The following is a 20032-nucleotide window of genomic DNA, read 5'->3' as shown; positions in this document are numbered from 1 at the left end:
ACCACGAAACACTCTCTCAATTAGGTTAAGGAAGTCACTCTATGGATTAAAACAATCCGGGCGGATGTGGTATAACCGTCTGAGTGAATATTTGACAAGTCAGGGTTATGTGAACAGCAAACTATGCCCATGCGTGTTCATAAAGAAGTCACATTCCGGATTTGCAATCGTTGCAGTTTATGTCGATGACATGAACCTCATTATGACTCCTACAGAGATTGAGGAAATTGCTACACACTTGAAATCAGAATTTGAAATGAAAGATCTTGGGAAAACTCGATATTGTCTCGGCCTGAAGATCAAACATTGTTCGGATGGAATCCTAGTACATTAATTGAACTACAACCAAAAGGTGTTACGACATTTTAATGAAGATAAAGCTAAGCCTTCGAGTACACACATAGTTGTTCGAACTCTAGATGCTAAACGAGATCCCTTTCGTCCAAAGAAGGATGAGGAAAATATTTTGGAACCCGAAGTAACTTACCTAAGTGCAGTTGGGGCTTTATTGTTGACGTACACGGGATATAGCAATGCGCCCACACTCAAGCACTGGAATAGTGTTAAAGACATTTTCCGCTACCTTAAAGGTACTACGGATTTGGGTTTGTTCTATACCCGCGAATCTCTAAGTGTTGCCTCCCCCTATGGCCCTTGGATTGATTATCACCTTGTTGGTTACGCAGATGCTGGATATCTGTCTGATTCACATAGAGCACATTCTCAAACGGATTATGTCTTTACCGTTGGAGACACCGCTATATCTTGGAGGTCTACCAAGCAAACTCTAGTTGCGACTTCGTCTAACCATGCTGAGATTCTCCCCTTACATGAAGCATCGCGTGAGTGCTTTTGGTTGAGATAAGTTATGGAACATATTCGAAGCATTAGTGGTCTTACATCAATCGTTGACCTTCCTACGATGTTCTTTGAAGACAATGCAGCATGTATCGAGCAACTGAATAAGGGATACATCAAGGGAGACAACACCAAGCACATAGCGCCAAAGTTCTTTTACTCACACCAACAGCAGCAGCATTAGAATATTGAAGTCAAGCAAATCCGTTCTCAGGACAACATGGCCGATCTCTTTACCAAGTCATTGCCTAAGTCTACATTTCAGAAGCTCATCCAAGGAATCTGTATGCGTAAATTATATGAGTTGAATCGCTTATAGTTTTCTTATTTAGAAGTTTTGTCTAACTCAGGGGGAGTATCTAGAAGCATACTTACATGATCTTAATGTACTATTTTTCCTATGATTAGGAGCATTTTTTCCCACTGGGTTTTTGCTACCTAACGAGGTTTTAATGAGACACTCATCCTGGGATGATCATACTCCGTTGAGTTTACTACCTTTGTCCAGTTTGACGTTCGTTTTAGACATTATGCATACTTCTCACTTTTCTCCTTAGTCTATGAGTTTTCCACATGCCTTGGGTTTTACTATAACGAGGTTTTGTGAGTTTTACTACAAATGCATACTTCATTTAAATTTGAGACTCGCGATCACCTGTTGTGCCGATGACTTCATCAACTATTCTACCTTATTTGCTAAAGATCTGATGCGATAGTTTGTTGAGTATTTACACACTCAAGAGGGAGTGTTGCATGCATATTTAGAATACGAATGTGATTGTGTAAATCCTAGGGAATCTGGGAAAATATCTTATATTTCTATTAGGATTAGATTAACTATTAAATATTGTAATCCTAAAGGGAAAAGTTTTACCCTTTCTACTACTATAAATAAAGGCACAATGGGGTGAATCAAACACACATCACAATTAAATCAATCTCTCTTCTCTCTAATTGTGGCTGGCCTCCTTTCTCTCTCTAAACCCTAGATCGCTCAATCAAATAGGCCTACAACAGAAACAAAATTTTCCGTGGTTGAAATGTTAGTGGAATAAGGGATCAACTATTAAAATGAATTAAAAATAAATTTAATATTCATGTCAAATTTGACTCTAAATCACAAAGTCTTCAAATTCAGTTAGCAAATAACACTTCAGTTGGATAGATTTTTGACATCAAATATGCACAGTAACATTGCATCTAGAATTTTTGAGATCTCTTTTAAAAATGGTCTTAGAGGTTTTAAGTTTTAATAAATGTCTTATTCATAAAAGAAAATATCAGATTTGCATCCAACATAAAATATTTTGAATGACGGTATTGTCCTTACCCTACTACTTTTATACCACCTTGATCCCTGGGATTCCTTCTGCTACATTCAGGCGTCACGTTCCATTCTATATCAATAAAAAGGGGCACAACTTGCCATGCTCACTAACTGTTAGCGAAACGGTTAAATTTGGTGGTACTTAATGGTGAAAGAGAGGTAAAAATCATCGTTTATTTTCTTATATCAATAAGCGTTATCTCCAAAAATAAATTATTCGAGTTGAAAATCTTCTCGTTAATAAAGAATGACATAAAATTAATGGTTCAACACACAAAATATCTCTAAATTAAATAATATTTTATAAACTAATCTTTAAAATTTTAACTACATTAATAAAAAAAAGTTTGTCAACCAAAAGAGGATAAAAAGATAATTTTATCTTCTATCACAAAACAAAGTCATGGGCAGTTCACACACAAAATATGAGGCATATGCTAATGTTGATAAAAATAATTAATCGTAACGATTTTGCCGCTTATAAGTAAAATACTGTCATATACGGGGTATTTTTCTGAAGTACTCAACAAAAAAAATTGAAAAAAAAGAAAAAGAAAAAGGAAAACCGGTCAGTAAAATTCATAAAATAAATTATGGTGTCACTGCCCACCAGCTGGAATTGGACGGTTGTGGAAATTTCTTACACACTTCACATGCCTTATCAGTCTCCCCACCAACCCCTCCATCTGTAGAAGAATGGTTGGAGGAGATTCCTAAGCCCTTTACTTTTTCAACTTTTTTTCCTTATTTTCTTCATTTTTTTTTATCTAATTTCCAATTTCTTTCGGTTTTCTTTTGGGATTTTTTATTGCATTTTCCTTCTATAAATTGACCCCTCCATCCCTTCACTAACCTCTTCCTCATTCCTTCTCTCCCTCCTCTTTATTTTACGTTTCGTAGTCTAAGGCCCTGAGATTAAATTCTCCTTCTGTGTTCTTTGTTTTTCTTAAGGGCCGAGGCTCTGTCGGTTTTTTTTTTCAGCAATTTCTGGGTTTTTTTGCTTTATTTTGGGTGTTGAGTTCTGGGTTTTTGCTGTTATATCTTGGGTCTTTGTGTTTCTGCTGAAAATCTGGAAATATAAATGCTGAAGATCTGGATCTTGATGTTTGAGATTAATGTCGCCAGTTCTCAGTGAAATCCTCCGTTCCGGGTTTATGGTAGATTCCTCCCTCCGGCGCAGAACCCACCTTGTCCAATCTTTCTCCGTCGTCTTCCTCTACTGGTTTTATGTTTTCTCAGAAATTAGCTCCCTAAGATATACCTAGATTATATATATTCGTGTATAATTATCGAATAATTTAGTATTTAATCTAAGTTTTTATATAAATCTTCATATATTTCTATGGCTTCTTCAAGCGGAAATTCCTCTGGTTCCGCTCAGCTTCAGAACTATGCCTCTGAAGGGGATCTGCATCGTCCGGTGGATCAAAGAAAGAGAAAACGGATGCAATCGAACCGCGAATCGGCGCGGCGGTCGCGGATGCGGAAGCAGCAGCACCTGGACGATCTGATGGCGCAGGTCGCCCAGCTGCGGAAGGAGAACAACCAAATCCTGACCAGCATAAACATCACCACCCAGCACTTCATGAATGTCGAGTCGGAAAACTCGGTATTGAAAGCGCAGATGGGGGAGCTCAGCCAGAGACTGGAGTCCCTCGACGAGATCCTCGGTTACATCAACGGCGGCGTCGGCCACGGCGGAGGCCTTGAAACCACCCCTGTTGCCGATCAGAACAGTTTCATAAACCCTTGGAATATGCTTCATGTGAACCAACCAATCATGGCCACTGCTGACATGCTTCACCAATACTATTAATTAATCAATGGCCACGATGACAACAGAAAATTTTATCCGATAATATCACTGCCGCGGTATTCTGAAACCATTAACGTATAGTTATGTGTTTTAATTATTTTATTTAGTACGATGTTGCTGGTTGGTTTTGAATACCGTCACAGTAACGTTATTACTGGTTGGTGGTGTTTGGAATTGCATCATAGTCTCACATGAGTGGAGAGCAACAGAACAACTTGTTTGTGTTTTTGTAATCAGATATTAATATTAGAAGCCAAAATATGATCACTATGATGGAGAAGGGCAAAAGTGAGAGGGACCACGGAGAAATGGGTTCTGGAATATTTGTAAATTTCTATATTAATATTAAATGAGTTGCCACCTGTTTGTGTACTATTTTTATTTTTATTTTCTTGTTTTTGTTTTAATATTTGTGGTACTTTTGACCTGTTAATCAGCACTCAAAATGTTTTACAATAAATTGAAGGATCATGCCTTAGTGTTGGTTGCTTTCAGAAAGTTGGTTGCAAGTTGAAACAAGTAATTATTACAATTCCACAAGTTATTTGGTTTATCCGGCGGATCATTTTCCTAGGGATCTTCACCGTATTTTTTTCTTAAGGATTTTAGGAATCCTGTAATCTCATCTGTTTATTGTATATCGTATGGTCAGTTTTCGTTAAGTACTATTCATATTTAATTTTAAATTTTAAATTTTAAAATGATTTCTAACCGAACGATATACGATGGACGGGTGAGATCACGGGATCCCTAGAAAAAGGATCTTCCGGATCCTTTTCCGGTGTATCCAATAAGAGTAGATGACGCTTTATGGCAGTTGGTGCAACGGCGAAATGTAATTACGCTCCTCTCACCAATTTTCTTCTTCCTCTAATAACTAATTATTTAAACTAATAACGCTATCGTTTATGTAAGAAAAATTGATTACTTGAATTTTCAATAAATCTCCAATAATCAATTAGTTTTCTTTGACACAAATTAACTCAATTAGGTTAGTCCTCCAACAATTGATAATGTTATTATGTTAATGTGAATAATATAATGTAGGGAGACTTCGACCTTAGACCATCTTTACTATCTAATATAGTACCTTTCTCCACAATTTGGTTAAAGACTAATACCATAAAATAGGGTTTTTTTAAAAGCCTTATTTATACGGTAGCTTTTACAAAAATTCATTCAAATTGATATTTGGTTGGTCACGATTTATCCACAACATTGTATTAGTTTATTTATTTAGGTCACAGTTAAAAAATTAAACTTTTTTTATATTATTATTCTAACTGAATTTCATAGGAAACGTTTTTCAATTAATTGTGAGATGGTCCCAAATAATTGATTAGAATCGTGTTAAGTTGCTAATTGTGCGCATGTGAGCACTCCTGCATATATGCATGTATATAAGTATAAGAGTTAGATTTGATACATTTTCGTATTAACGTTTCAAACTGTTCGCATAAAACTTGAGTTTTTTTGTAGTATCTTTCATTGCAAGTATACGTATAAAAGATTCCAAAAGGGAAAGCAAAGGAAAAATTTTTTTGGAGAACTTGTGGTTCTCGGGCCCCCTACGCCATGTTAACTTCCTTAAGACAAGAAGAAAGATATGCTTTGCTTCGTATTAAATGAATTTTCATATTTATTTGGGGAGGCAGATTGTGTACCCTCGCATTATCATGTTCTTTTCATCCCCTTCTATATTGTGCGGTTACGGTTAAATCACGTCAATATTTTATATTAATTTTTTTATAGAGATAATAAAATATGTTGACATGACTTAATCGTGACCGCATAAATAAAAAAAGATGAAAAGAGCATGGTAAAGGGAGGGCAGACAATCTGCCTCCTTTATTTGGTCCCTCGTTGGTGTCCTGTCCATCATTTTATAAACCATCAAATTCCTCCAACGTTCAAATACTTGCGGTGGAGATTCAAATAAATGTTTTCATTTGGCTTGTTTTGAATTATTTATTTGGTATTTCTAAATATTTTTATGAATTTCTCATATGTATTTTACTGCTTTGTTCTCGGTAATATATATGTTAATAATATGATAAATAATATATCATAGGAGACAAAATGTCCTCTTTTCCATGTTTGGATGTTGTGCCAATCGGTGCTTGCTATTAGCTCCAATTTGATTATTTGACCAGAGAAGAGAAGGTCATTGGATCAAGTAATTTAGACATTCGAAATATCATTCAATGGTTAAAAATTATTATAATTTTAAAAGGTCAAAACAAGTGAACCGTTGGATGAAATTTCAAAAATTCGAATTACTGATTCGGTGACTTTGGTGGAAGAAATCCGAAGATGATCTCTTTTCATTTGACCAATGATGTTGCCTTGATTCATTGCATTTTGTCTTGGTTCATTGTATTTTGTGATTTAGATTTCTGCTAAAAGATCTAAACACTTGCATGTCAATATTGCTTCCACCCAATCAGGAATCTAGATTTGAATAAATGAAAGAGAACTTTAACGAAAATCTCATAGTACTATTCAATTTAATGAAAAATCATATTTTTACATTAAAAAGTCAATTCTGATATTATTCACTTCACTCTTTATTTTGTTCTTATCATTAAAACAAAAAATTATCAAGTCATTTTTATTAGTTTTCATTAAATGAAATTATCAGACAAAAAATTATATAATTTTTACGTGTTAAAAAAATAAGTAAACGACATAGAATTGGTAGATTAATAACACTAGATAAGAGTGTGATCTTGATACTAATGATACATAGCATGAATGAACTATTACTTTACTATCTAGGTAATTAGATCACATTGATGACGGTATTACCTAGAATATTAGATAATTAATCAATGCTATATTCTAGCTGTATAACATTTTAACTTTGATGTTCAGCCGTATATACTATAAATTTTGAACGGATAACACCCGCGTAATTTACCTACACTTTTCCACTAAAAAATTCCTCGTATTCATGGTGCACTAATAACCTCAACAAAGCGTGATTGGAGCAAAATATAAAACAGAGGGACAAAATTGGAATTGGAGGTAGGCAAAGTAAGAACTTCAAACTCTAGCATATGCTAGATTTTTCGGAAGCAAGAAGGAAAACCCAGATTCTTTTCTTTCTTCTCGATTCACATGGGGTTGACATGGAATGTCCCTCTTGTTTTATTTTGATTTATTAGACACTTAATTATCCACGTAATTTCTACATATATCAAAATATCTAAACAGCGTGTGCGATGCAACTTCTTTTCCTTGATCCTTCTCCTTCCATTAATTATTTTTATAGAAAAAGATAACAAGAAAAGTAAGACAACGAGAGGGAAGGAGCTTTCATCCCTTCGATTTAACCAAGATAAAACCAGTAGTCATTAACTTTAATTTTAAGCTCTATATATGTATATAGTATTGCAATTTCACAAGCATATAGCTACAGTTTAACGATATTTTTTTTCACTTAATTAGGAGGGTTAGTTTGAATATCATAGATAATGAGTTCGATACTAAATTTTGTGACTGATCATAGTATAACTGAATAAAAGTTCTCACTTAATGTAAATTATCGTAGTATTGAAAAGAAAGAAAAAAATCATATTAGTAAATAGTAATGAAATTACGTAGGGTCATTGAAGGAAGTTGGTCAATTAGGTGGACAATATATTTAACAATGGTGGAATATTATCTTAGAAAAAGAGGAAGTAAAAAAGGATGATGAAATCATTTGTCACGCCTTTGCTGTATAATATTGTAATTAATTAAGTTTAAACAATGGATGAAGAAGATGACGAAGGCATCTTTTTATTAGCAGCCATTAATTAAAAGCCACGGGTGATTATAATTTTCTCCATCATATTAGAAGACTTTTGGTGTAGTGGGAAGCCATTTATTTATATAAATAAATGGCTTATTGTTTGTGAACAAAGGTTAGTGATCATCTAATTGTAAGCAAAGGGTTTTGGGTCGTTGTTTACATTTTAAAGTAAATAGTCAATTACAACAAGAAACAAGCTAGGGCGGATAATAATAAATAATCTACATTACATAGATTTCCTCCAGAAAGAAATCCTTAGTTGGGTATGATGGTCTAAAATATCCATAATATCCCGATATTTCCATCGAAATTTTCGTGTTTTTGAGCTACCGATATTTTTTTGGACTACCGATATTTCCGATATCATCGATATTTTAGACCTTGCTAAGTCACTCATGTATCTTACCATGCAATGTATAAAGTGTAAAATATTGTACTAATTCATTATATATAAATGATTATGGTGTGTTTAAACTTCTTTCATTAATTACTACATATTTTATACACTCACAATGTTTGTCAGCTCGTTATATAATCAACTTAAATCAGTTATATCTATCATGCAATGCATTTCCTTCCAGTTTTTTGTGATAAACCAATAGATAATTGACTAAATAAACATTCTGCAAAGTTTCAATAAAAATTTCCAAGTTTTTCTTACAATTTCCGTGGTTTTTATTCAATTTTTATCGATATCGATAATATCCCGATATTTCCATTGAAATTTCCGTGTTTTCGGACTACCGATATTTCCGATATCATCGATATTTTATACCTTGGATGATGAATATAAGGAGCCCTTTTTAACATTCGAAACAGTCAAGCTTTACCTTATGTATTGAGAGACAATGTGAACGACTAAACTTATTATATTTCATAAATAAAAACGTGCTGCTCACGTAATGAGATGATCGTAAATGTAAAAGAAAAAACATGCATACATGTTTTAAGATTTCTCTAGTGTAGCCAATATTCAAACAATCATGGTCCAGTAGTAAAAGGCGGATTGCAAAGCTTCATTCAAACTAAAAACTGAAAGTCACGGGTTCGAAACCCGCTGCTGATGTGGAAGCCAAACTTGTGGTCAAATGGAGGCTAAAATGTCTCTGTGAGCCTTCCTAGCCTCAAAAAATAGTAGATAACCATGACTTGCCATTAGTTGTTCCCCTTTTGAAAAAAAAAAAAAATTAAATAAATAACTAGAGTGGCTTATGTAAATTGAGTTTATCGAAGTTAAGCTTTAGTACAATATGTGATATAAAATCCACCCATACTTTTCCAAACCAACCCTTAGGAACTTCCATTCCATTCGATATTTTTAAGGGAATTTTAACGAAATACTCTCGATATTGTTCATTTTAACGAAAAAACCACATTTTTACCTTTCCCTAATACTATTTACTACACATTTATTTGTCATTTTTCATTAAAATTAAAAAAAAATTGGACTTTTCGTTAGTTTTCTTTATTTTTAACCCATTAAATTAATGGTGGTGTCTAGAAAATTTTGATCATTGGATCGAATGGATCGAAAAATATCAATTGATAAAAATTAACAAAAGTGTGTAAGAAGTAAAAAAAAGTGTATGAATAACACAATCCAAACTAATTTGATGACAACGAAGTAGGGGCCACCTCTCCAAAGTAAGATTTGGTTTTATTGTTTTTTTTTTTCAGTTTATATGCTTTTTGGAAAGGGAATGTTTCTACTCATCATGCTTACCATTACTGTTATATGAGTTTAAACTACATAAATTTTAAAATTTAAATTCATATAATGGTGATAAATAAGACGATGAGTATTACTACCAATTGAGAGTAGTGAATAAAAAATGCAGTATGTTGAAATTGGATTGGAGCTTGCAAGCATGAAAGGCAACACAAAAACACGGTGTGCTGTGATGTGAGATTAATAACGACATGCATCTTATCTTAGGGAGTCAGGGACAATGTTAATTCAACAAAATTTTAATAGGTTGATGTTTACATCTTTGAAGTCATCGACACTGTTCTATGAAAGTGTGTAGAGTTTTCTTATCTACAATGTAGAAAGATCGTTTTAGGTTGGAATATCGCGCATGATACTTTGTTTTCCTGTTGTGGAGAGGACGACAATGGAACCTTCATCATCCATTTGCTGGCCCTAACCATGACAAGAAATTATATTCACACAAGATGTTACGGATACATTATCTTAAGTTGATTCATAATTTCTGTACGTGAAAGTTAAAAGCACAAAGTAATGAATGATCGGGTTGAGATACATGACTTATATAATATGAGGTGGGTCATGTAATGGTTTTTTTTTAGCCAAAATGGTCATGAGATTAGCATAACTCCTCACCTTGGTCACTAAGATTTAAAAATCGATAAAAGTGTCCACCGTTAATCATTTGTCAAATCAAACCCTTCACTTGAACTAGTGATTTAAATTAACGTTTTTTTTTTTTTTTTTCACAGAAGGGTCAAAATGATTGACAGTCGATAATCTCAGAGGCCATATCTATTGATTTTAATACTCATAAAAGGAAAGTGAGAAATTACACCAATTTCATAGACCATTTCGGCTAAAATGTGGTTATGTAATATGTGCAAAAAGTGAGACACAACCTCAAGATAGAAATTGAGTTATATTTGAATGGCTTGGGGAGGTAAAGCTAGCTAGGTCATCCCAACCCTACCCTAATTAAAAAAATAAAATTAAGGTCAGGTTGGGTTCAGACGGGTTTTAAGTTCATTCTAACTCACCCGATCAATTTAAAATATCGGATTGAGCATGGACGAATTCAGGTTGTCTCAACCCAAGTTGTACCCTTGTCATTGCATCCCAGGTGCAAATGAATTTCTCTGCCTCAACCAAACCGCTAGGTATGAAATTTACAATGAGGCCTACTACAGCAATGGAAAGGAAAAGGAAATCCAAATGGGCATAAAATTATAATCCAGATGGGCACAAACCCTTTACCCAGCTGATTCAATTCCAACACTTACACAAATGCTGCTTGAACAAAAACTAATTTCGGCTTTTCGAAAATAATTACTTCGGCTAACAAGTTTTCACCTCGTACAACAAATTCCAAACAATGCAAAGACAACATTCTTTGTGAGTTTCTCTTCTGCTTTCGTTCGCTCTATTAGTCATATGGAATTTGAATATACGCAGCATCGCAGACGAAGGGGATATCAGCGTACATGCCAGCAAGAGCACAACGTATGGCTTCCAACACGGTAAAAAGGTAAGCAAATGCAATGGCCGTCCAGAAGTGCATCCCAACCTTACCCCAGTAGACAGCAAGCGGCATCCAACGACTCACAGTCCCTATCACCTGCAAGGCAATCTCCAACAGCATGCCCATCACCACATGAAATCTGAAGAAATGAGGCCATTCCTTTCTCCTCACAACTCCCAGATATGCAACGAAAAAGTATGCCATCAAGAACCAGCTGGGCAACCTCCCAATGGCTCCGAGGAAAGGGTATGTTAAGAATTCAAAGTCCTCCAGGAAAGGGTGTAGATGATACGCTGTCTCAGCATACATCCATGTCTCGTGTAGGGGCATCAAATAGGGGAGACAGGCTAACGTCCTCCACCACCACTTTGGCTTCTTAGTCATTGGAGGGAACCGAAAACTGTATGGAACATCCTTAGATGCTTGAGGGGCCATACGAGATTTGTATCTTCTTTGCAACGCGGGGATTGTGCGTAACAAGCTACCATGATCCCCACTTAAAAATCGGCTTGATGCAGCACAAGGGTTCAGAGGTGGCATAACTACGACAAAAACAATGTCGAATCAAAACCATCACTCGACTCATCATATGGATTGGCAAATGGTCCGTCAAATGCTCTTTGAGCAGATAAACAGATAGGATTGAGGACTACATAATCGCATACCGGAATTAAACAATCAGTACATTCACAATGCAATATACAACCGGAACTTACCTTCCTGCCGAGCTCTCCATGAACTGACGCATGGAAACGCAGACGCCTGAGTTCGAAAACAGGGAGCACACGACACCCCGAAATTCACAGAACTGCACCCGGCGGGCATGGCGCATCCATTCGGAATCATTGCCAAGTACCTGATTACATAAAACCCAATTTCACAAGTGGAAAACGTAGTCCAGATAAAGGGATATGATTTGTCTCCAACTTCTCCAGTTACTAACTTACAATGCAGCCCAGTAAACGAAAAACGTGCAGAAATCTATCAGCTTGTAAAATGGAATAAGAAATGAACCCTAAATCTTAGTTCCAGGAAAAAACAGAGAAATGAAATTATGTGCAACCCAAAAGCCCTAATTTCATATGATAAATGAGGAAAAGAGATTACCTTGGACAGGGAAGCTGGGGAACCAGAGCCGCAGCACCCACTTACGATTGCGCAACTTCAATCGAATTTTTTAGGGTTTTCCGATTAATTTCTTGTTGCTGTTGGAAGAGATGAGACACTGTATCTTGTTCTGAAGGGTGAAGATTGATGAGAGAGAGAGAAAGCAACGAGCCAGATAGAGAGACAAACACTGAGGCTGACGGTCTGGGCTACGGGTGAGGACAAACCCGGCCCGTTTGGGGATGATGCGGGTTATTCATAAGCCGTATGTTTACTTGGGCCAGTTGGGCTCATTTAGCCCAAACGCTCATTCACTTGTGAGTGACGACTTTTGTGCTTATCAGCTAACACGTGGACAATTCTCATTGGGTGATGTGAGAGCACATGCACAGTTAGATTCTTTTTAGGCAATAAGAAAACTAACGAAAAGTTCAAAAAAAACTTTAATTTTAATGAAAACTAACAAATAAAGGTGTAATAAATAATACCAGAGAAATGTAAAAATGTGATTTTTCGTTTAAAATAAACAGTACCGGAAGTATTTCGTTAATTTTTTTTTTTAACGTCTAATGTTTCAAACACAATGAAAAATGACTCCATCATCACTTTCATCATAACATTTCATCCGCAAACAAATTTACATTATACAAAATTATATGTATATACCATTGATGAATTCGAATTCAATGTCCAAGATCCTCTCTTGATTTTGATCTCCTGGTATCCATATCACTTTCTCTTGTTAAATTTACCTAATCTGCCACATATGATACAAAACGAATCACAAAAAGTGTCCTGCAACTCTGCAAGTTAAGAATCGGAGCGGCTCTTTGCTTTCTGCAACACCTCCCTTAGAACCGAAGCCATCCTCTGTGCCATGTGCGGTTCCAAAAATCTTTCCTTCACTCTCTCGTAACCTTTCTTGCCCATTGTCAACCTCCTCTCTACGTGCGTTGCCAATTTCACAATGTTACTTGTCAGTGATGCCGTACCTTCTTTACCCACAGGATGCAGCAGTCCTGTCGTGCCATTCACTACAATCTCCATGGTTCCCCCAGCTGCTGTGCCCTGCAGCCGCTCAAATGAATTCGAGAACCCGATTAATTGGAAGGTAAGATCCGAGAAACTAAGATAAAGATATAGATGACAGAAATATCAAGCAGATCTACATGACTGGTAAATGATCCATCGGAAAATGAAGTACAATTGTGTAGTAAGGGAAATACCAGCACAGGCAGCTGAAAAGCCATTGCTTCAATAGTTATCCTTCCAAAACACTCCCCTCGGGCCTGCACATGATTACGGAGTTAAAGCTTCTTATGTGATGATGCACAAACCAAAACCTGAATAGAACACTTATTCTATTGTACCTGAGAATTCTGAACAAGAACATCAATGGATGCCAGATAAGGAGCTACAGTAAGGGTTTTATTCACGAAGTGAACACGATCCTGAATTTTTTTCTCTATCACAAAGTTGCGCAGTTCTGATTCATATTTTGTCTGCTTACTCGTATCACTTCCCACTACTACTGCATGCATAGATGGCACCTGCAATTTCTTCTCCTTGATAATTTGCAGACTTTCATAAAACGAACGAAGAAATAGATCCTGACCTTTTCCACGCGAAACACCTGCAGGTATACCACGCATGGTCCTTTAGATTTGCAAAGATAACAAAGAACAAAACTGGAAACGTATTACACAGGTTTAGTTGCAGGAATTCAAAATTCAAAATACAGAGGTTTAGTTGCAGGAATTCAAATAACAAAGAAAGCATACTATTAACGATGGCAAAGAGTAGATCTTCATTTCGTACTCCAAGAGACTCTCGGACATGCTCACGAAGAACCCTCCTGGATACACTATCTTCAGCGATTTCCATTAGCTCCTTGCTATTTCCAAGGTGAACAACATAGGTTTCAGGCATTTTGATCCTACAGAACTCAAACGAAACATATCATGCACAAATGGTAACACAGTTTTCCAGAATAAGAATGATAGAATATGGTGCATGCGATTTTATGCTTCTTACCCTAAACGTTCCCGAGTCCTATTCTTCCAATATTCCGCGGTTGTATGTGAATCAATCATGGCACCTGCAACGAAAGGGAGGTGCTTAACATACTCCACTTTGAAATAATGCCCTCGCATTTCATGAATCCACCACAACACCTTTGGAAGAACACGAGGAACATTTTCCTTCAGAACAGCATCCAACCATTTTCCAGCAACAGCAGTATTTAAAACAACCAAATCAGCCTTAAGAGCTGTGTCTATAGATTTTTTACCCTTTGCGGGGAAGACCTAACAAGCATTGGAAAACACAAAATTAGAAAGGCACCAGTACAGGGACACCCAAGAAACAAAGAACTATATTCATAGTAATATATTACATAAACTCGACACCTCAGGAACTTAAAATGTACGGACGCTTCTCCCTGAATACACAACAATAGTAGAAAAGACAGAAAATGAGATCAAGAGGAGTGGGCAGTTAAGATTTTGCAAGCACAGACTCATATAGGAAATTTTGATTCCAAACGTTCAACCCCAGATGGAGGCATCAACTCTTTTTAATTGACATACCGGCTCCATTGCACATCAGAGGGCAAAGAACATGACTTTTGAGCAACTTGACCCGTTAGCAAAAATTTTACACCTGACGGTCCAATTTTCCAGCCACATTTCTTATGATCAATCGAAAAACTACCGTCTTAGTGACAGCAGAACTACAGCTGCACAATCCAGTATGCACAACTTGTACTCATTCGTTTACGAGTAACAACATCCCCCACCCAAAACAAAAACAAAAGATAAAAGTTTATTGTTTGAAAAATTTCGGTCACTCAAACTCGAATGCCAACAAAAAACCGTAACATAAATGCAATATATATTCTTAATTCCAAATTGCAAAACTCCTATGAAACCTAATACATATTTTTCGTATCGTATCCGTAGACCAATTTTGAGCAGCCAAGCAATGTCAGAACATAAAGCACAAGTGAGCATATATTCGCAATGTAATGTTCGAACAAAAATTGATTAGAAATTGAAGTAATGTAGAGAAAGAGATGTCACCTGTACTCCCCGGTCCAGCATTTTGTTCTCCAAACTGTAAACCACCTCGCCGTCCTCCTCCGCCTTCTGGTTCGTTATCCAAACAACCTCCGCCCCCACTCCTCTCAGCAAGAACGCCAGCTCCATCAGCAACAATGGACCTCCTGTTCCATTTTTTTTACAGTTAAAAAAAGAGGGAAAATAAAATAAAATTGAAAAGATTGAAGCTTTTTCAATTTCCCATTTTTACTTTTTGCTTTCCGATTTTCCGAGAAAATTAAAGTTTTTACCGGAAAGGGAGAGCTCGTGGGAGACCAAGAGAACCAGCTTGGACTTCATAAAGTCCAGAGGGTTCGGTTCGCCGGTCCCCGCGGCTCGACCGGCGGCGGAGTGGACCACCTCGGCGGTTCTATCACCTCCATCACCGAAAAGACCACCAGTGTTCGCGCTGCACGAATCGAACGCAGTTCTCATAAAGAAAACCATGGCGGTGGAGAGTGAAAACAGTGCCAGAACCAGCAAGGACCATTTCTTCTTCTGCACTCCCATCCATGGATTCGCCGGCTTCCCCATCAGTCTCTTACGATTGCATGAATGAATTTCATATGCTGCGAGTTTCGGATTCGGGGATTTGCAGGCTCCGATCTGGAACGGCAAGAACAACAATACCGAAGAATCGAAGAATCGAAGAAGATTAAATCTGAGAAATTTTTTATTGCAGCAGTGGTTGAATTTTGATAATAATTTAGTGGCGGGTCGGCGGGTGGGCTCGACACGGCGTCAGAGCCCCACAGGGCTTTTGGGAGTCGGATTTATACGACATTTTTTTGGACTTAAAAGTTACGCCCGCATCTTTATTGCTTCTTTTGGGCTAACCATTTCTTGGGCTTCCCGTTCACGCTCATGTTTTTTTCTTTCTTTCTTTTTTTTTGGGGGTCAAATAATAGGGTTGTAGAATGTTATTTGACGGTATAAATCGTTTGAAAGTGTTTTTAAAACAAAGAAAAAGGTTTTTAAAAATAATTTTTAGATCAATTCTTAGTAAAAATCTAATTGAGGCTTGGAAAAGTGCTTTTAGAACACAAAATGAATTGCACCAAAAACGTTTTCGGTTATTTTAAAAACACATCCAAACGAGCTCTAAAATGAATTGATGCTACAATACTCTGAAGTAGTGAATATTGTCCTCCTTTAAAATTGAATCGAAGGGTTCTTAGCGGCGGATTATTTGATAATGATTTAAGTTGAATGCTCTTACGAAACTCTATTTTTAAAACAAGAATAAAATACAAAGTTATAAAATATTTTCAGAAGTCTCAAAATATCATATTTGACCATTTCTTCAAAATAACGCATCATACATGGTTTCTTCATATTTCTAAAAACCTGTTTCTGTTGATTTTACGCTTGTTTAACTGCCCCATAATTTGGATCACTAGTTGTTCTACATCATGTATTGCCACCTTTTCTCATCACTTAAGCTCATTCTAAGAACTTCGCCTTGAAACTTTAGGATTTTAAGCGGTTGTTATCAACACTTAGAAAATGATATTTTTGAAATGTCAAAAACAATTTTTTTACCAAAGTCATATTGCAAATTAGGGATTAATGCATATTTTCAAAGTTTTAGAACTTGATGGATAAGTTTTTTTTTCTTAATTTAATATGTTTAAGAGGAATTAGAGAAAGAGTAGGAACAAAAGAAAAGAAGAAAGAGGAAGCAAAGGTAATTAGCAAAAAGAACTTTAGCATTTCACCGTACCACGTGAAAAGTTGTCCATTGTGAATGGACAAAGAATCATACTTTGGTTTTTGTTTAAACAAGAATATGTATGTTCCTGGGAAAGGCATCAACCATCAAGAAAGAAAAGTACAAATGATTAAGATATGTGTTTTACTTTGCGTTTATCTGGAAACTTTGCGGCATTAAAGCTAAAAAGCCCTTAAGAAATTAAAAAGGGCAATTAAGAAAGTGCTTAATACTAGGAAACTCTTCATAATTTGTTTCCAAAAACATTAAAAAGCTACAAACCAAAAAGTCTTTAATTAGTTTAAGCACACAGAAATCGACTTAGCTAGTTAATTACTTGATTAATGCGCGGCGCAGTTCTTTCTACTGAGCTCGTTGTTTCTATGCACCATGTTTACGTGATATATGATCCTGATTTTGATTTTTTCTAAGAACCCTACGTGTTTAGGGTTTAGTTCGTGATTAGGGTTTCATCAATTTAATTATGTATGATTTTTGGAAAAAGAAAATGTTTAATACTGGATAATTGGCCCTTGTTTCATCATGCTTATTTATTAAAAAGTACCACACAAGTTTAGTTTACAAGAATTGAAGGTTACAACTTGCAAACAAACAGTCCTTAATTAATTAGTTCAAACACACTGAAATCAACTTTAATTAGCTAGTTAATTACTTAATTAACGCGACGACAGTTCTTTCGGACTTCGCCCTTTAATCCAGTGAGAGGATTAATGTTCCCCATCTTAACCATGGACTGAGCAAACTGCTGAAAGAATAAGCGCTCATTGTCTGCATAGGTTTTCACCAGCTCAGCTGCCTTCCTTCCATTTCCAGTTAGAAGCACTTGGTCTGAAGTGAGAAGTCCTTTTCCCATAAGTAGAAGCTGGAAGTAGGTGTTGTCGAACCTTGCAGGGGAAGCAAAGTCCAAGGGAGTGATGTTGTTGTCGCCACCTCTGCTAGGGCAAACTGATTTCAGACCAAAGTAGTAACTTCTCTCTAAAGTCGAGTCCGGTTGGTCGTTCCCGTTTTGGTTGTACAGCCTCCTCTTGAACGTGGAACACTTTGCAACCCCAATTGTATGCCCTCCTGCATTGATATAAAAAAAAAAGAATACCTAAGTGTTCAACTTGAAGTTGTGCCGCGTTTACACCATCGTGATTCGTGAAATAAGTTAGTTTTATTCTACGAATGATGGTATCACATCGTAACAAAAAAACAAAATGTTTCACTTTCTCATAACCACCTTTCAATTTGCCCCTCAACTTTCAGTTTATTTCCGATCCCCTTTAGGCTTGAATTTGTGCCTAATCGTCGAATTTTGAATTTGTGCCTAATCGTCAAATTCGTCAAATTTTCTATTAATTGGATAAAAATAACCCTCAATTTGATGGAAAATTTAACATATTTGACGACATGGGACAAATTAACATGTTTAAAAAGAATAGAAAGCTCAAAACTAACTTGAAAGTTGGAAGGGAAAATCAGAATATGTCCCAAGTTGAGAGATCCCTTAAATAATATGATTACAAAAGCGAAAATTGAGTATTATTGGGTACCTGAGAGGGCAACTAAGTCAGTTTCATCAAGACCTTGACGCTTGAAGGCGGTTATTAGGGTTGAGAGATTGGATCTTGGTGATGGAATGTTGCTGTTTGAGCTTTTTACACTTGCAGTTTTGGAGTCCCTTCTTCCTAGTGGCAACACCCAATTAGGTCCATCGCTCTGTAATTCCATTCCACCAGATAAACCAACCAAATTGATCACTTATTAGTAAATTAAGTAATAGTCCAGCTATGCAATATACGTTCGTTCTTTATTTATAAACCGACGTTTGAGGGTGTAATTAGTTTGCTTACTAGTACAGTGGATGCCCTAGCAGCAAGAGCGACAATGTCAGCACATGACACAGTCCGGGGACATGCTTCTTCTAGCTCGGCTTTGATCTCATCGATCACTTCAAACCCTCTAAGAGAATTCACGTTTGGACCTGCCCCCTTTTCGCTTAATATTGTCGTGCTGTTGTCTAGTAGCACCGAGGCGTCACAACCCTGTCGTCCAATCATATCGTATATTCAGCCTTAGCCATGCATATTTTATTACACATATCAAAGTAAGTTTTGATCAAAACGAACCTGAGCAAAGCAGTCATGGAAGTGAAGCCTTAGCAAAGAGGCTGCCACCCGGGGGTCCTTCCCGATGGCTCGCTGTAGCACGGAGATGACAATATCGTTAACCTGAGGGCACGACGAGTGGTAGAATTGTGGGAAAAGACCGTGAGACCCAACCGCCGGAGCATGCCCGCCACCATGATGATCAGTACTAGGTTTACTTCCCCATCGGGATCCCCACCCGAAGTTGAACCCTTCTGGGTGAGCGGTGGAGAGTGTGGCTGAGACCACCAATGTCACAACTACAAGACCTAAGAAAGTTCCTCTGAAGACTGCCATTGATAATTCAAGTCCAAGGCTTTGAGTGTATGGCTTACTCTCACTGCATGGTGACTAGTTAATATATACAGGTGAATTAATGGAAGAAATGGAACCACTCCCCTACCAAATCCTCACTGGACCACCTACTACTCTGGATAACGAGCTATTGACATTGTCAAATTTGATATCTCTACGTGCTCGACAGTGTTTCTGGTGTCACCTGCTCCAAGGAAGAATATTTCCACGTACTTTTTTATTTTTCTCTCCTTTTGGCTAAGAGTTTGCACCACTTTAATCAGTCAATATGTATTATTCCCTCAAAATGGGAAAAAGTTGGGGCAGGAGTGCTGCACTACGTCATTTGTAGGCCTCACTGACAAAAGCATGTGATTGGTGAATTTTGATTCCATCAAACCTCACGATTTTTCACACGGTATGAGACCTACAATAGCAGTATTCCAAATCAATCATGCACCACTATGAGAAAGTTAGAACACTTTAGTAATGCATGATAGGCTTAAAATACCAACGACTGGGGCAAAAATCCCAACGCGGTTTAAATATTGGGTGTAGGGTATAGATGAAGGTGATGTATTAATTTCTTTGTGAGAATGCCATTGCAGCTAAACATACTAAAACTGGAAAAAGTTTCAACTTTGA

General features: G+C 36.7%; 4 protein-coding genes across 5 annotated transcripts; 1 reads left to right on the top strand and 3 right to left on the bottom strand.

Annotated features, from left to right (window-relative positions):
• The first annotated feature begins 3018 nt into the window (after window positions 1-3018).
• Window positions 3019-4361, top strand: LOC126602556 (bZIP transcription factor 11-like). Its single transcript, XM_050269455.1, has 2 exons — window positions 3019-3407; window positions 3542-4361. The coding sequence occupies exons 1-2, from the start codon at window positions 3301-3303 to the stop codon at window positions 3999-4001; spliced, it is 567 nt and encodes a 188-aa protein (XP_050125412.1). The 5' UTR covers window positions 3019-3300; the 3' UTR covers window positions 4002-4361.
• A 6344-nt stretch (window positions 4362-10705) lies between these two features.
• LOC126602555 (protein TIC 20-I, chloroplastic-like) lies at window positions 10706-12302 on the bottom strand. Its single transcript, XM_050269454.1, has 3 exons — window positions 12135-12302; window positions 11744-11883; window positions 10706-11569 (listed from the first exon to the last, which is right to left on the bottom strand). Exons 2-3 carry the CDS (start codon window positions 11871-11873, stop codon window positions 10932-10934), a joined length of 768 nt encoding a protein of 255 aa, XP_050125411.1. The 5' UTR covers window positions 11874-11883; window positions 12135-12302; the 3' UTR covers window positions 10706-10931.
• A 416-nt stretch (window positions 12303-12718) lies between these two features.
• On the bottom strand, window positions 12719-15968 carry LOC126602554 (uncharacterized). Of its 2 annotated transcripts, XR_007616152.1 has the most exons (8): window positions 15484-15968; window positions 15215-15357; window positions 14169-14440; window positions 13916-14070; window positions 13505-13767; window positions 13361-13423; window positions 12887-13202; window positions 12719-12848 (listed from the first exon to the last, which is right to left on the bottom strand). XR_007616152.1 is itself a non-coding variant. In XM_050269452.1 (7 exons), exons 1-7 carry the CDS (start codon window positions 15764-15766, stop codon window positions 12945-12947), a joined length of 1437 nt encoding a protein of 478 aa, XP_050125409.1. In that variant the 5' UTR covers window positions 15767-15968; the 3' UTR covers window positions 12719-12944. The 2 variants fall into 2 exon arrangements, 1 of the variants encoding a protein (XP_050125409.1); XM_050269452.1 differs by having other exon boundaries at window positions 12719-13202.
• A 1486-nt stretch (window positions 15969-17454) lies between these two features.
• On the bottom strand, window positions 17455-19515 carry LOC126602541 (peroxidase 9). The gene is made up of 4 exons (XM_050269443.1): window positions 19076-19515; window positions 18800-18991; window positions 18500-18665; window positions 17455-18029 (listed from the first exon to the last, which is right to left on the bottom strand). Exons 1-4 carry the CDS (start codon window positions 19388-19390, stop codon window positions 17617-17619), a joined length of 1086 nt encoding a protein of 361 aa, XP_050125400.1. The 5' UTR covers window positions 19391-19515; the 3' UTR covers window positions 17455-17616.
• Between the last annotated feature and the right edge of the window lie 517 nt (window positions 19516-20032).

The sequence above is a fragment of the Malus sylvestris genome, chromosome 15, assembly GCF_916048215.2.
Source record: "Malus sylvestris chromosome 15, drMalSylv7.2, whole genome shotgun sequence".
In the NCBI taxonomy this organism is placed as follows: Eukaryota; Viridiplantae; Streptophyta; class Magnoliopsida; order Rosales; family Rosaceae; genus Malus; species Malus sylvestris.
Note: the sequence above shows the minus strand (reverse complement) of the source record. Positions and strands in the feature narration are given on the sequence as shown.